Here is a 17,587-nt window from a genome sequence, read left to right on the forward strand (position 1 = left end):
CGGGAGTCTCATTATTCATGCAAATGCTTCTCTCTGTTGAAGTAGTACTTTTTGATCCTAGTTATCATAGAAATTACTTACTGCCTAAACCGCTTAGCTTCTATATGCTTAAAATTGGACGAGTTCTTGGCGTATACGACAAAACACAAGAAACCTAGTAGTGGCTACCCTAGCCATATGCTACTAGGGCTAATTATTCAGTCATAGACATTTGCATGGGTGTGAGTGTGCGTTTTGTGTTTTATGCCAAGTGCGAAGACTTGTCCGTCTATTCATCCACGTCACGAGGAACAGAGTGAGGACAACACATAAGGACAATAGCAAGAAGAGAAATTTAATTGCGCTTAAAAACACCAAGGTTAACTTGAAAAAAAGTACTAGCAATAATACAAATAATATTTGTTAATGCTGCTAAAAATGTAGCATTCAAATGATAATTAATGATACAGATATTGCATATACATTGAAATATAGCGCAATATTGACACCACCATCTTATACTTATCATCATGGCTGGCTTGCATACAATTTATTCAGGAATAATGAAGTATAACATCATGAGCAATCAGCCTTAATTTTTTTAGCAGATTGACTGCTCATGATGTTATATCATTTCCTTGAATTTACCTTCTGCACGCACAATATGCCACCATATTTGTATGTATATGCTGCTGCCCCCAATCGTTAAGTTGATTTACTGAAAGCCCCCTCCAAAGGCAGGAGCCCAATAGTCTGCTCCATTGTCACTCCCAACTTGCAGTGTGCATGACACTGGAACCAGACACAAACCTCTGCTCCTCAGGTCCTTCTTTGACTCTTCTTGAGAATCCTAATTAACAACATTCAAAGCATGCATGCATGTGGGGTGAGAAACAAAAAAGTAGGTTTTAGTTTATAATATGGACAATTCTACGGGGGACCAGGTCAAAATGAGAATTTTTTATAAGCCATATAAAATATATTGAAGTATTATAAAAAAAAAAGAATTATCAAAAAAATATATTAAAGTGAAGTACAAGAGGTACTTCAACCCAACACAAGTAGGAGAAACATAAAAAAGGGAAAAGAAAACAATAAAAATAAACTTGTACAAGATGACATCAAGGAATCCCCTACTAATAAGCTAGCCCACCACCCACCACCTCCATGGACAGATTAAAGAAATCAAGGCTCATTAAAACCTTATCAGGAAAAACCCCCTTAGGAAAATTTAATGAGGGAAAAAAAGTACAAGATTTCAATAATCAAATGGTAGTCTCCAAGAAGGACTATACAAGAATCATATTTTTACTAGTAACATTACATGTGATTTACAATATGCTCCATTTGTTAAAATTAATTTGTAGAAAAATCGTTTTAACTTTACAAATCAGATTTTTCGTGGTCTACACTAATCAAAACCTTATATTTTTCTTAGATAGACGGTGAAGCCGAAATTACAATGGACAACCACAAAGATATGAGAAAATGATTCTATCACGGTGATTTTGATTCATCGTGCCTTGTATTTAAACATGCAATCAAATAGTGTGTTTGGATTAACTTGTAATTGTTCAGAATCAATTCTGAAACAAGAAACTATTCTCAAAAAGCTTCTTTTCAGAATTGGTTATGATTTTAGAATCAAGGAAGGTTTCCACATATGTGCTTATAAAAGAAAAGAAGGAAGAAGAAACAAGACTCCATTGAATTCTTTGAGAATAATTACCTGCCCTTCAGTGGCTTTCCTCTTCAAGCCGTTTTCATTTAGCAGCTTTAACAGGAAAGTAAAAATATGATGAGAATTTAATAAGCATAAAGCAAGCAACTTGTTTTGATTGTTCACCTTAGAATAATATTATATCTGGTAAAGCTGGTGACATTTCTCTTTAGTTACATTCTTTCTTCATTTAATAATTGAATGTAAGATTAACTGGTAGCTTCTTTAAAAATGTAAATACCCAGACCCCTTTAGGATCCAATGAAAAGCATAATTACCTGACCTGGGTCTTCAGGAAATATACTATTCTTTTCTCCTTGGACCTAATATTAAATAATTACAATCATCACTCAATAAGTACTACATAATTACCCATTAATTAGCACATGGAAGAAGAAAGAATCAAAGAAAAAGAGAAAGTGGTTATTCTTCTTTTCTTTGGGAAGTGAGAAATTACTAATTAATTTATGTTAACCAGAAATGGGGTTACATTATTTCTTACATGCTGTTGTTGTTGCTGCCTCGTGCTTCCTGATCCACTGCTCAAGTATGGTAAACTAAGGGCCTGCATCCAAGGAGAGGAAACACAAAAGCGTGCATTTTTAGAACTTCAATAAGTAAATGTGAAATGGACCTTTAACAGCGTGCTGATATCACTGACTTGTGGTTGTTTGGGAAATTAAAGAGAGGAGGAGGAGGAGGAGAAACATCACCTCAATTTGACTCTGAAGGAATCTGATATACCCAATAGCTTCTAACAAGACAGAGGCTGTGTCAGTCTGCAAAAGTGAAATATACCACACCACATTAATCCTTCATTGTCATATATATTCCTAGTCACCACTCACGACTTCTTTATATAATGAATTAAGATTTTCTCCACTATGAATAAAGCAAATATGTATGATTTACAAATTAAAAATATACTCACAAATTGATTTTAAAATTTAATGTAGATGGAAGTTCAAAAGGAAATTTAGGAGTTAGTGGGATGGGGGTGTCCATAAGAATTGAAGGTTTTCAGTTATTGGTTGCTTCTCAAAAGCAGTGTGGCAGAAATGGACTTTTGAAGCAGAAGTTTTTGCAATCTTCAATGTGTTAGATCATTTTATGATTCATCTTTTGTAGTGCTTTTGCGGATTCCTTAAGCACGGGGTTCTAAATTAAAAATGATGTTCTACCGGCGGTGGTAGAAACCCCTGATTTCATCTTTTGTTTTCCCCTACTGCTTGGGTTGTAATTAAACTCATTTCATCTCAACAATACAGTCTTTGTAGTTAAGAAAATATGTACTAAATGTTACTTTTATAAAATAGTTTAGTTACAATTTGTAGACATCATATAATACAGACACCCCCACACATACACCTTGTTTTCCCGAGTAAAAACATAGTTCATTCATGAACAAGTTTTTAACATGATGTACTTATAATTTCCCCTTGTGCCTCTTTTTATATAATTCATTGCCTATCCAAAAAAAAAACTTATAATTGCCCTAAAATATTATGATATTATGTAGAAAGTAAAAGATAGGGGAAGTTAATATAAAAGTTTGGTTTCAGTTACCCCTTCTTTTGGAGCTGGAGACGGGTGGATAAGTAAACTTATCTTTTATTGGATTTTTTGTATAAAAAATTTGGATACTTTATATTTGTAAGTGTTGCACTAATTTTTAATTGAATAGAGTAGGCTTATTTTACCTTCCCAAATGGGGAAACTAACTGATGAAGGGCAGTAATTCTGTCACCTAACTTCTCCTTCCTAACCTGAAATTGAGAAGAAGATATCATCATTTAGATGTGTCAGACAAGTGCACATGCTGAAAATTTGGTTATATTTTGTTGTTTCATTTGGCTGATTTCGATTCTTCCTTTCTTTGTGAGATAGTGAAAAAGCGATGAGCAAGTGAGAAAGAATCATCATGATTAGGATCTGGACAAGCAAGAAAGACAACCATTTTCCACCACATGGTACTTCTGTGTGCTTGTGTGTGTTTGTATGCCTGAAAGAGAGTTGGGTTGGAAGTTTCTCCCTGGTAGCTAGTTTGCATTATACCTTGAAGGTAGGTTGAGATGTAGAGGGTTGAACCCTAGCTTTCTTCATTGCCCCACCAGATGCAGTGGTGCTGTTGCACTTTGAGAAAGAAAGAAATTTTAGGTTAAATTAAATTCTTTTCAAAAAAGTATATATATAGAAGCATGAAAGTGAAAAATTGTGTATAAATAAGGCTCATAATTAATGTAAAAACAATTGTCAAGTATGTCTGCTACATCACTTCATTTAATTGAAAGAAGATTAGAGAAAAAAATCAAGTAATCAAGTTTTTGGTCAGAATCCCTTGTAATTCAAACCAAAAAAAGTAAAGGGACTCTTACCTTTAGCAAAGGTAAACTTATAGAAAAAATATGTTTTGTATTGTTCTAAAATGTGGAAGCTTTTCTCTGGATTAATTTAAAGGTGTTAATCAGTAAAGTTTCATGAAAAGTGAGCTTGTCTAACTCATTGACCAAGAGAAGGAAAGTTATACATGAATTCAGAAAAAATAATTATGGATTAATCTCAATTAATCCATGGTGCTATGAAATCCAATCTCTTCCTTACCTCAGAAGATAGATCTGGTGGTGGATGAAGCCTCACATGATCCCTATTATTGTTAGAGAAGTCCAGCATGTTGCTACTAAAACTTGTCACACAGGATTTTGGAGACCAACAAGACTTTGCTGAGTGAAGTTCTTCGTTTCCATGCCCATACACATAGCTGTTTCCCGAGTTTTCTTGTTTAACATCAATAAAGGAAGCATTTGGAGCCTGAGTTAGCATTTGATTCTGAAACTGGGCCATAGCACCCTTATCTTCTTCAGCCACAACTCCACTCCTGTTCGACAATATGCACTGGATCTCATTAGAACTCGGCATTAAAGTGTGCTAAATAACAGTACCAATTAGACACTCAGAAATAAAAGATTTTGATCCTTCCACAACCAAACATGCATGGATATTTTAATTACCAAGCCTAGCTAGCCATGCAATCATATCAAGAGAGAGAGAGACATAGAGAGATAGAGAAAGATACATGAGTAGCTGGCTCCATGACTCAGGAACCTCTTGATTTTCTGGCCAAGAAGGAAAGGGAAGAGAAGAAGAAGAAGAAGGGGGATATGGGGTGAGAAAGTTGGAAGGAGTGGGAAGGAAAGGAGGAGCTTGTGGTTGTGGAGATGGTGGCCTCATGCTATTGATATTGATATTCCACCAGTTAGGGTTCCCAGCCATCATTTGTTGCACTGGGGAGCTTTGAAGAACACCTCTATTCATGCCTTGTTGTTCTTCTTCTTCGCTTTGAGATCTTACAAAGAAAAGTTCCTTTTTCTCTTTCCCTTTTTTTCCTTTGTTTCTTGATGTTGAAGCCCAAATACGGTCTTTGTAGAAACTATGAGATGTCCTCCTGAGGTTGATTAAGTAGTAGGGGAAGCACCACTGGTTGGACCTATTTTTGAAAGAATTTGAATAATCATGGAGTTTTGAGAACCTTTGTCTTTCTTTCTTTTCCTTCCTTTCTTTCTTTCTTTCTTTCTTTATTACTTTGCTTTCCTTTTCCTTCTTACTTTCGTGTTATTTCTTTTCTTCAATTGCTTTTCTATTTCCCCCCGCTTGCTTTTGCTTTATCTTAAAGTGGGACAGAAAAGGTGGTAACAATTCCCATATTTATTTTATGTATATATATAATATGCACACCAAAAATCACTCTTGAGTGCATGATTTTTCTATCATATCTACCTACGTGGCGCATTGTGAAGGGTTGAAACATTACAAGCCATGTAAAGATGAAGATCTAAAATTTGGGAACTAATTTGACTGTACAAGGCAAACACTAACACCTTATTCAAGCTTGACTGAAAAATCATCAATCAATCAATTAAGTGGTTGTGAATGTCTTGAGTTAGTGTCATATTTATATGTATGAAAAGGTTAAAGGTTACAGATAAGTATTATGAATTACAAATCATAAATACTTCGTGTATATGAATTTCTTCAAGGTTTTTGGCCCAAGGGGGTCTTTTCCTTGAAGGTTTTAATGAGGCAATATTTCCTTGGATCTCCCCTTAAGGTGTAGGGGGGTTTTCATTTGTGGGCGGTGGGTTAAGCGTTGTAACGTTTTTTGCTCTTGCTGTTTTCATTAGTAGTGTAACTCAGTATTGGGATTGAAGTACCCCTTGTACTTCGTTTCAATAATATACATATCATTGCCTATAAAAAAAATAATTTCTTTTAAAAGTATATTCTATGATAGTGTGACATTAACATAAATAGATTGATCTTATAAAACTTGTGTATTGAGCCTTGTTTTTAAGACAAACTTGTGTATTGATTTGTATATAAGCTCAATTCTTGTGAACGGAAAAAATTTATTAGTTAATTTTTACTTGCTGTGCTGATTGTGAAGTTAAAAATTAGTCTTGCAGCTATTGACGGTAGAAAGACGACCTTGGTAAAAGAAATTACGTTTAACAAAAAATATTTAACAATAAGATGTTGATTTACACATTCATGAATAATTTTAAGGCTTTGTCTAATTTCCAGCACTTGTCATGAAGTCCTATGATTGAAAAGGTTGAAAATCCTTGAAGAATTATAGAGGTCATATAGGTTGGAGGAAAGTAGATGCATTACAAGAAAAATGCTTATTGGAGTCGGTCAAATCCTCTAATGAGCAAAAACTGACGCAACAACTGTTTTAGCATCAACTTAGCGTTGGCGGTGGGAAATGCGTTCAAAGAGTCAAAGTTAACATTTTGCGTCAGTCCATTAATTAGCCTCCGCTAAAAATAAACTTAGGGATAAAAGAAATGAGGGTTGAATTGTGTTTTTAAATTCTTTTTCAATCTGAGTTAGTTCTTTAAAATATTTTCAAATACTCTCCTTTGTTAGTAGCAGCGGAAAAGATACAAAATAAATAACATATAGCAAAGAAAAGAGAAGGAACGCAAACGATTTATACTGGTTCACCCAACGAGTTTAAACTTTGAGTAGTGCTATATGGCACGAGCGGTATAAGCACGAGTAGGCACGAGCACATGTGAATCACTGAAACCCACTTTTTTACACCTTCTCTCTCCTCTCTCTTCTTTTTTCCCATTACTCCATGCTTTCCCCTCAACCTCAAGTCCTCAACCTCATCTAACCCACAAACCAGCAAAAAAGCACAGCCTAGTAACTAAAATACCCATCTCGTTCTTCAGCTTCTTCCTCAATTCCCCTCTCACCCAATTCCAAATCTGAGAAAATTATAAAATTTACGGATGAACCCCAAGTGAACAAGGGTAAACCCCAGATCTGAGAGAGTTAGCAACATTTTTCCTCTCATTTTTCTTCAAAGATCCAGCAAAAAGAGGAACCCATGAACATCAAAGGATGAGGAATAAGAAAAAAGGATGATGAAAGGAAACCATTATCTTCCAAATAATCCAGAAAACGGTGAACCCCAAATCACCATCATTGAGCCATGGTTTGTGGTTCTTCTTGGAAGAGGACGATAAAGAGATGCAGTGTTGATGGTAGCGAGGCCGACTTGATTTGTGGTGCTGGTTTGGTAGGCACAAACACAGATCTGAAAAGAGGCTGTGATTTGGTACAACGAGTGGGATAGATCCTCAGTTTAGAGGAAGAAGTGGGAGCAATGGCGCTAGAAGAAGGGAAGGTGAAGATCGAGAGGTTCGACGGCAGAGACTTCGGGTTTTGGAAGATGCAGATGGAGGACTATCTGTACCAAAAGAAGTTGTATCAACCCTTGACAGGGAAGAAGCCAAACGACATGAAGCAGGAAGACTGGGATCTGTTAGATCGACAGGCCCTTGGTGTGATCAGATTGACGTTATCCAAAAATGTTGCCTTCAACATTGTGAATGAGAAGACTACTGCAGATCTGATGAAGGCATTATCAAATATGTACGAGAAGCCATCTGCCGCCAATAAAGTACATCTGATACGACGTCTATTCAATCTCAGAATGGGAGAAGGTAACTCTGTAACTGAACACATTAATAGCTTTAATACAATTATTTCGCAGCTATCGTCAGTGAAGATTACCTTTGACGACGAATTGATGGCCTTGAGTCTGTTACAATCCTTACCGGATAGTTGGGCTGCAACTGTCACTGCAGTTAGTAACTCCGCAAGGGATAACAAGCTGAAGTTTGATGACATCGGAGACCTGATCTTAAGCGAAGATATTCGCAGGAAAGATTCAGGAGAGTCTTCAAACACTTCCGGTTCAGCATTGAATACTGAAAGTAGAGGAAGAGGTAGCCAGAAGAGTCACAATCAAAGCCAAGGCCGAGGCAGATCAAAATCAAGAGGCAGAAGTCAGACAAGAGTCAGGAATGACATCACTTGCTGGAATTGTGACAGAAAAGGTCACTTCACCAATCAATGCAAAGCCCCAAGGAAGAAGAAAAATTACCAAAAGAGGCAAGATGATGATGAATCTGCTAATGCAGCAACTGAGGAAGTAGCAGACGCATTAATTTGCAGCTTGGATAGTCCTGTTGATTCATGGGTTATTGATTCAGGTGCATCTTTTCATACTATTCCTTCAAAAGAATTATTATCTAACTATATGTGGAAAGTTTGGAAAGGTTTATCTTGCAGATGGAAAACCACTTGATATTGTGGGAAGAGGTGATATTGATATCAGATCCTCTAATGGAACTCTCTGGACATTGCATAATGTCAGACATGTCCCTGGAATAAAGAGAAATTTGATCTCTATAGGCCAGTTGGATGATGAGGGTTATCACACCACTTTTGGGGGTGGAGCTTGGAAGGTGACGAAAGGCAATCTGGTTGTAGCTCGAGGAAAGAAACGAGGCTCCCTTTATATGGTTGCAGAGGAGGACATGATAGCAGTAACTGAAGCTGTCAATAGCTCATCTATATGGCATCAAAGACTTGGACACATGAGTGAAAAAGGAATGAAGATCATGGCATCAAAGGGTAAGGTGTCAAATTTGAAGCATGTTGATCTTGGTGTTTGTGAGCATTGCATTTTGGGGAAACAGAGAAAGGTTAGCTTCTCAAAAGCAGGCAGGAAATCAAAATCAGAAAAGCTCGAATTGGTGCATACAGATGTGTGGGGTCCAGCCCCAGTGAAATCTCTTGGAGGTTCACGCTATTATGTCACCTTCATAGATGACTCAACAAGAAAGGTATGGGTTTATTTTCTCAAAAATAAATCTGATGTGTTTTCTGTGTTTAAAGGGTGGAAAACATAAGTTGAAAATCAGACAGGCTTGAAGATTAAGAGTCTGAAATCTGATAATGGCGGGGAGTATGACAGCCAGGAGTTCAAAAAGTTTTGTTCAGAAAATGGGATCAGAATGATCAAGACAATACCAGGTACACCTGAGCAAAATGGTGTCGCGGAAAGAATGAACAGGACCTTGAACGAAAGGGCTAGATGTATGCGAATCCAGTCCGGGTTGCCAAAAATGTTTTGGGCAGATGCCATTAATACAGCAGCTTACCTGATAAATCGAGGATCATCTGTTCCCTTGGATTATCAGTTGCCTGAAGAGGTATGGTCTGGAAAGAAGGTAAGTCTTTCACATTTGAAAGTCTTCGGTTGTGTCTCTTATGTTCTTATAGACTCCGATAGGAGAGACAAATTGGACCCCAAGGACATAAAATGTTTCTTTATTGGTTATGGGTCTGATATGTATGGCTACAGGTTTTGGGATGAACAAAACAGGAAAATCATTAGAAGCAGAAATGTTACTTTTAATGAAAGTGTGCTTTATAAAGACAGGTCTTCTGCAGAATCTATGAGTTCAAGTAAACAGTTGGAACTTTCTGAAAGAGTGGCATTGGAAGAAATTTCAGAAAGTGATGTAGCCAAAAGAAACCAGATTAATCCTGAGAACGAGGATGATGAGGTAGAAGTTGAGCTGGAACAAGAGCCAACAGCAGTAATTGAAACTCCTATAACTCAAGTGAGGAGATCTACAAGAACGCCGAAAGCACCACAAAGGTATTCTCCTTCGTTGAATTATCTGTTGTTAACTGATGCTGGAGAGCCAGAATATTTTGGTGAAGCCATGCAGGGGAATGACTCGATCAAGTGGGAGCTAGCAATGAAAGACGAGATGACGTCCCTTCATAAGAATGGAACATGGTCTTTGACCAAGTTACCAGAAGGAAAGAAAGCTCTACAGAACAGATGGGTCTATAGACTGAAGGAAGAATCTGATGGCAGCAGAAGGTACAAGGCAAGACTTGTAGTGAAAGGGTTTCAGCAGAAGCAAGGAATTGACTTCACAGAGATTTTTTCTCCAGTTGTCAAAATGACCACTATAAGAGTTATCCTGAGTATTGTAGCTGCAGAGAATCTTCACTTGGAGCAGTTAGATGTTAAAACTGCATTCCTACATGGTGATTTGGAAGAAGAGATTTATATGACACAACCTGAAGGTTTTGAAGTTCCAGGCACGAAGAATCTTGTATGCAAGCTTCACAAAAGCTTGTACGGTCTGAAACAGGCACCGAGACAGTGGTACAAGAAGTTTAATGAGTTTATGAGCAACTCAGTTTTTAATAGATGTGACATGGATCATTGTTGCTATGTTAAGAAATTTGCTGACAGTTATATTATTCTTGCTTTGTATGTTGATGACATGTTGATAGCAGGATCAAATATGACTGAAATTAACAGGTTGAAGCAACAGATGTCAGAAAACTTTGAGATGAAGGATCTTGGACCAGCCAAACAAATCCTTGGTATGAGGATTTCCAGAAATAGATCAGAAGGTGTTCTGAAGTTGTCCCAAGAGAAATATGTTGAAAAATTACTGGACAGATTCAATGTTGGAGATGCCAATACCAGAAGCACCCCTTTGGGAAATCACTTAAAGTTTTCAAAGAAGCAGTCCCCACAAACAGATGAAGAAGAAAGTTACATGTTAACAGTTCCTTATGCATCTGCAGTAGGGAGCTTGATGTATGCTATGGTTTGTACAAGACCTGATATAGCACATGCTGTGGGAGTTGTCAGCAGATTCATGTCAAATCCTGGGAAGGAGCATTGGGAAGGTGTAAAGTGGATACTGAGATATCTGAAGGGTTCTTCAAGAATGTGTCTATGCTTTAGAAGAAATGATCTCACTTTACAGGGGTTTTCTGATGCAGATCTAGGAGGAGACTCAGATGGTGGAAAAAGCACCACAGGTTATATTTTCACCTTAGGAGGAACTGCTGTGAGTTGGAAGTCTAAACTTCAAAATAGAGTTGCTCTCTCAACCACTGAATCAGAATATGTTGCCATTTCAGAAGCAGCCAAGGAGATGATATGGCTGAAGAATTTTCTCAAAGAATTGGGAAAAGAACAAGATGTTCCTTCATTGTTTAGTGACAGTCAAAGTGCTATTTGTCTTGCAAAAAATCCTGTCTTTCACTCCAGATGCAAGCACATACAGATGAAGTATCATTTCATCATAGAACTTATCAATGATGAAGAATTATCTCTGTTGAAGATCTCAGGATCAGAGAATCCAGCTGATATGTTGTCCAAGACTGTTACAGCTGATAAGCTGAGGCTTTGCATTGCCTCAGCTGGCCTTCGAGGATAATTGAAGACGAAGGCGTTACACTAGGTGGAGAGCAGATTAGCTTATTGCTTACAAGAAGTTACTACAATTAGACTCCAAGTGGGAGAATTGTTATGTTATGTAGTCTATTTGTAGTCCCACATCGCTTATGTAGTCTATTTGTAAGTCCCACATCGCTTAGAATAAGGAGGAGGTTGACTTACTCCTACTATATATAAGCACCTCATTGTAAGCATTATACACACCAAAGAAATATTACTACCTAGTGTAGCCGTGGACGTAGGTACACACATTGTGTTCCGAACCACGTTAAAAACTCCTGTGTTATATTTCTTTCTCTCTTCTCTCCTTTCTATTATTGCTCCCAACAGTTTGAGAGATGCTGTGGAGAGGGGATGAAAAAACATCACAATTTCCCTGTTCTGTTTTATTTTAATTTTAAAAAAGAGATTTTTTTTATGTCGTGCCTGTTCGTGCCTCAAATGTCTCGTGCCTTTTAGCATTTTCCTTAAACTTTAGATCTAAAAACTCTCCCAAGTTTGATGATCAAACCTTTTTTTTCAGGGGTTGTCTAAATGACTCATGATAAGTTTAGGTTAAATAACCCATCATCCAATCACATTGAAGATAAGTGAGTTTGAAAAATTCAAACTCACTTATCTTCAAAGTGATTGGATGATGGGTTATTTAACCCAAACTTTATCATGGGTCATTTAGACAACCCTTTTTTAAGCATGATCTCCTTAATCTTCCCTTTGAAAAATTGTTCTTTATCTCTCCCCATGATCTCCTTTATCTCCTAACTTAACTCTTAATTTCTACCGTTTTTGTCATTTTCGAAAAGAAATGAAATCAAAGAGGTACTTACTCTTAATGTTCCAAAGTTATTGGGTCTTCCTAAATTTTGTGCTAACTTTTTGGTTCAATTTTTCTTTTTGGTATTAGTAGAGATATATTCAATAAAGAATAGAAGGAAATGAATCATGAGTAGTAAAAATATTAAGATACTAGTAAAGTAATGCCATAACCAAAAGACATCAAGAAATGTCATGATAAAAATTGTTGGTAATGGCGTTTTACTAAGAACTATTAGAGGTGTCAATATGGGTTCCAACCCGCGAGCCAGCTCGACGGGTTGGCTAAATGAGCCGGGTTGGGTTGGTTAAATTCCAGCTCGAAAAGAACTTGGGTTAGTGCAACCCGGCTCATTTAACCCGCGGGTTAGACGGGCCAACCCGCGAGTCAAGCGAGCCAACCCATCGGGTTAGAGTTATTTTTTATTAAAAAAATTATTTTATTTATCTTTAATTTAAGGTTAGTTTTATGGATTACTTTTAGATAGAAAAATGAAAATTTTCATTTCTTTAAATTTGAGACAATTTTTTGTGTTTTATTTATTGTTATTGTATTATTTATCTTATTTTAAATGTGACAGTAAAATAATTGTGTTTTTAAATCTTGTCAACTAAATTATTTTACTATATTTTGTAACCAAAAAGTTACTTTACTATATTTCAAATGTGACATACAAATTAATGGGTTGATAAACCTCTTTCTTATGAGTTGTTGCCAATTTCTTTAAGTATTTTTGTGAAATTATTTTTTTAAAACATTTTCTAATCCAATTTATCTATTTTTTTTATTTTTTTTCACCCAACCCGCGAGCCAGCCCGCCAACCCGCGAGCTCGTAGCGAGCCGGGTTGGGTTCATATTTTCCTGGCTCGTTAAGGCCCCGAGTTGACACAACCCAACCCGTTTTCAACCCAACCCATACGGGCTGACCCATATGGGCCGGGCTGGCCCGTATTGACAGCTCTTATCTGATGGCCATCGAGCCTTCAGTATTTGGCTTGTCAGTAATTTATTACCGACTATTTTCTACAACACTAATTTTTATCCATCGGTATTTACGGAATGACTTAATCATCGGTAATTATCGGTGGTTATTTCTGTGGGTAGTTACTAATGGTTTGAGCCGTTGGTAGACTCTTTTTCTTCTTCTTTTCGGCTAGTCGTCTGTCTCTTTATCGGCGTTTCCTTCTTTCTGTTCATCCTCCTTTAATACCTTCAACGATGCAAACCATGCTCTAATATTGTTGATTTCTGATTTTTTTTGAGGCAATATGAATTATATTGAAAAGAAGTGCAATGGATACTTTAACCTAATACAAGAAGAAAGATGTAGAAATAGAGGAAGAGCTAGAAAAAAACATGTACAAAGACAGAGACCCTCAATGCCAAAGCTACCCACCTACTACCTCATTGAAAATAGACTTTACAAAAAAGGTATCATTAATGCTTAATTGTTGATTTCTGATTTTATTGATTGCGCATTTCTGTGTCTATTTCACTGAAAAATGTCGACTCGAAATATTCTACATAATTACAATATATGTAAATATTAAAATAATATATAATAATATTAAGTCAAATAATACTCATACTTACATCGGTGTTCACAAACCTCCCATCTACACATAATTTGATTTGTCTACTTCATATATATTGGTACGTTTAGAAGGACTGTTTCACTACAAGGAAAAAGCTTTTTCTCGAAGGCCAAAAGTCGTTGGTAAGCCAAACAAAAAAACGACATTAATTCTTAATTACCGATGACCAACTGACGGCCAAAAAGTTGTCGCTATTTGGCTCGTCAATAATTTTTTCCTACGGCTTTCAAAAAATCGCTGGTAATTATCGACAATTTTTTCCGTTGCTAGCTTATTGACGGCCTTTTTCGTCGCTAATTATTGATGATTGTTTTTGCCGCTAACTTACCGATGACTTTTTCCTCGCTAATTACCAACGATTGTTTCCAACACTAACTTACCGATAGCTTTCTCCTTCGCTACTTACCAACAGTTTTTTTGACACTAAATTTCCGACGAATTTTTCTATTGCTAATTGATTTGGTATGCACAAAAAATCATTTTTTTGTAAATAAAAATTTCAAGGTGACATTATTATATGCAACAAAAGGAACGTTTTGCGGGCTTTAAAATTATCATTATTTATTATTTATACGAAGATGTGAAAGCAGAAGAAGATGAAGGAGGAGGCCGACAATGAGGATGAAGTGTGAGTAAGATGGTCTATGAAATTGTATCTATAGGTTATCGACGATTTTATCCGGCAATAGCTTACCGACTACTTTTTCGGGATATTTTTACGTTATCCACGGTTTTGGGTGGGGGTAACTAATTTTTCAATTTCTTAAAAGACCGCCAAGTTTTTAGGAGGAGACAATTTTAACTTTTGAATCTACCGATTGCTTTTTTTTTTCTTTCTGTCAGTTATAGTTTTTCAAATTTTTTAAAGTACACCAAGTTATTAGTAGGCAGAAATTTCAAATTTTGAAATTATCGACGACTTTTTCCAGTTGACAAAACCGATGGTAGTTTTGCGGTAAGTAATCCCACAAAAAAATGATACACCAAATTACCGACGCATTTTTTCGTCAGTAAGTATTTTTTTAATAAAAAAACACCTTATTAAAGGGCTAACCGTTGGTAATAGCGAGTTTTTATGACGGTTTTGAGATCGTTGATAAAAAGTCATCGGTAATTCACTTTTGAAGATCAATTATATTGAACAATATCGTACGTGAATTAAATATAAATTTAAAATATTCTCAAAAAAATTTAAATGATAAAACTTGGCATACAAATCTCTTAAAAGAAAAGAATACAATTAATTTATTCACAATGCAAATTTAACTTATAGCACAATAAAAAAATTAAATTATAGACTAAATTAAAGAAAATACTTTTTTTAAGCAAAAGTTTTATTAGATGAAATAGTTGATTATACAAACAGAACTCAACAAGTGAGCATATCCCCACCAATATGAATACATAAAGATTCCTTTGGTGCGTCCAAAGATATAACTTTAGAAATACAACACCTAAAAAACACCTACCCGCACAAATTGCAGGAAAACCCCCAAGTCACATTGACGAGGTCCAAACCCGGATCAAGAACAAAACATCCAAAGAGAATGAGCATCTGTCGAGGACCGAAATGTGGCAAAGAAAAGCCATATAACCCAATAAAAATAGAGCTCAACTCGCTACTGGAGGGGAAGCCAGTCAGCACATAACATCAACCGAAAAGGGAAAGCATAAAAACCTAAGAGGAACAACACTAGACAACGACCCCGATCAGCACACAGCCGGCTCGAAACTTCACCACCTTCACCATCAACCTCGAGCATCACTCCGGAAGCCCATAAAACATAGCGCCCAAAACCGATCCGTGATAACGACCAGTGCCACGAGCTTTTTAGAATGGAGATCAACCAAAGCTAAGAGGCTTTTTTGAACAATATATGGGTTACTGATGGCCTATACCGTTGGTAATTATCGACGACTTTTAATTTCAAAGGATATTTATAAGTTACGGATGGATGAGTTTGTCGTTAATCTAGTGGTCAATTGTCCTGACAGAATAAATTCCCAAATTCATTACAAAAATAAAATATTATTAGTAATAACGCGCGAAAATTCACCGCCAAATTACCGACGGTTTGATCGCAGGTAATGGGTGCGCTAAAATTTCCAGCCAAATTACAAACGACTTATGCATGTTTAATTTCTTGTTCATCAGTTTATTTTTTTTTAAAGGAAGTAACTAACTATGACTCTATTATCTTTACAAGGTGTGAGGTTAAAAATGTTTGATATAAAATCATAAAAGAATATTATTTATTTCATCAGGAGAGAGCCATATATCATCTAGAGTAAGTATACAAATCGAAATTAAAAATGCCAACATGACAAGAGAAAGGTGATAACAGGGGAATATATGAGAATGAAGGTGAGGACAGGCAGAAGTGCTGTTCAAAGTTGTTTGTTTCTGGGGAAGACATGGGAGAAAGCCAAATGAGACTAAAATAAGAAAAGGATGGCAAAGAAAATGTGGGTTCGTGTGCTACAAAAGACACACAGCCCCCGACAAAGATATGGTATTAAGACCCATTCTTAGCTATTTTAGCTTCTAGCAACTTTTCTTCCTTGATAATTGATATATTGGCCTTGCCCCATCACCAGAATATATACATGTGAATGTAGAAAACTATAATCTATTGATTACTCCCATGGTCTCTGGTCAGGAAGTCTAAATTAACTAGCTCGAGATTTAAGGGTTTGTTTGTAAGCTAGTAACATCAAAATGCGGTTCAAGGGAATGTTTGCATGTGGAATTGAAATCAATAGTAGTATTAATTTAATTCATTTTTGATAATTTAGCCAAAGGAATAATCCCGCCATTGGTTTATGTTCATGAAGAATGTTCATAGAAATAAGAAGTTGCAGGCATGTGTGGGAACAATTTTTTATATGGACAGTTTCCTTACAATTATACTCCAATTTTGAACAAACTTGTTGGTCAAAAAATTTATTCATCACAATTTAAAATGACAGTCGTCTTTCATAAAAAAAAAAAAAAATGGCAGCTCAAAACGCCACAAAGTAGTATTCATAGTGCTTTGCCGCTTGCAAATAGCGGCAGTTTCAATCAACGTGTTATTTAGAAAATTATGTTGATTCAGTTGACCGACATATTATGCACAAATTTTGGAGGTTTTAAGTTTTTCTTTTTCATAAGCCAATATAACATATATAATGAAGTATAAGTGATACTTCAAACCTAACAGGAAATACAAAGATTAAAAGAATAAGAGAGAGGGATGGTAAAAGGTAACACTTTATGGAGGTTTTAAGTAATAGCCACATTAAATTCGTCGTAATTTACACAATTTTTTTTTGTAGTGAAAGGTAACACTTTTGCACTATTAGTTGAAGTTGAACTATTACATATACTAGCGTCTCCACATTGTTAGTGATGGCTACAGGGGCGGACCCACATAGAGCCCAGGGGGTTCAGTTGAACCCCCTGAAAAACAAAAAAATTCTACTTACCCCCCTATAATATATCTTTTTTGAACCCCCTGAGATTTTACATTTGCACCCCTAGACCCCAACTTCTCTCTCACACACACTCACATAGTCAGATCTCTCTCACCTCTCACGAGTTACGCTTTGATTTCTCAAGCACTCTCACGGTCTCACCTAGGTCTGGCCGTCTGGGTCATCAACACGCACGGCCCACCACCACCACGGCACCACTGTCCAGCCGTGCCTCACTGTGCCTCTGCCCTCTGGTCTGGCTCTGGGGTTCTAATTTCTAAAGGTATGGCTGATTTTTCCCTAACCCTAAATGGCAAATCTGTTTTCCCTAATTTCTAAAGCTTCTAATCTTCTCCTATGCACTGCAGTCTGCACAATCTGTTTT

At 36.4% G+C, this 17,587-nt stretch overlaps 1 protein-coding gene across 3 annotated transcripts; it reads right to left on the reverse strand.

Moving 5' to 3' along the window:
* Positions 1–333: 333 nt before the first annotated feature.
* LOC130738993 (transcription factor bHLH68) lies at positions 334–5,316 on the reverse strand. 3 transcript variants are annotated; one of them, XM_057591187.1, is made up of 9 exons: positions 4,773–5,312; positions 4,301–4,574; positions 3,755–3,832; positions 3,400–3,465; positions 2,413–2,478; positions 2,190–2,264; positions 1,978–2,022; positions 1,709–1,753; positions 334–829 (listed from the first exon to the last, which is right to left on the reverse strand). In XM_057591187.1, the coding sequence occupies exons 1-9, from the start codon at positions 5,009–5,011 to the stop codon at positions 695–697; spliced, it is 1,023 nt and encodes a 340-aa protein (XP_057447170.1). In that variant the 5' UTR covers positions 5,012–5,312; the 3' UTR covers positions 334–694. The 3 variants fall into 3 exon arrangements, with proteins under 3 accessions (XP_057447170.1, XP_057447171.1, XP_057447172.1); XM_057591188.1 differs by having other exon boundaries at positions 2,202–2,264; positions 4,773–5,309; XM_057591189.1 differs by lacking the exon at positions 3,400–3,465 and having other exon boundaries at positions 4,773–5,316.
* Positions 5,317–17,587: the final 12,271 nt, after the last annotated feature.

Source organism: Lotus japonicus, chromosome 2, assembly GCF_012489685.1.
Source record: "Lotus japonicus ecotype B-129 chromosome 2, LjGifu_v1.2".
NCBI classification, from domain to species: Eukaryota; Viridiplantae; Streptophyta; class Magnoliopsida; order Fabales; family Fabaceae; genus Lotus; species Lotus japonicus.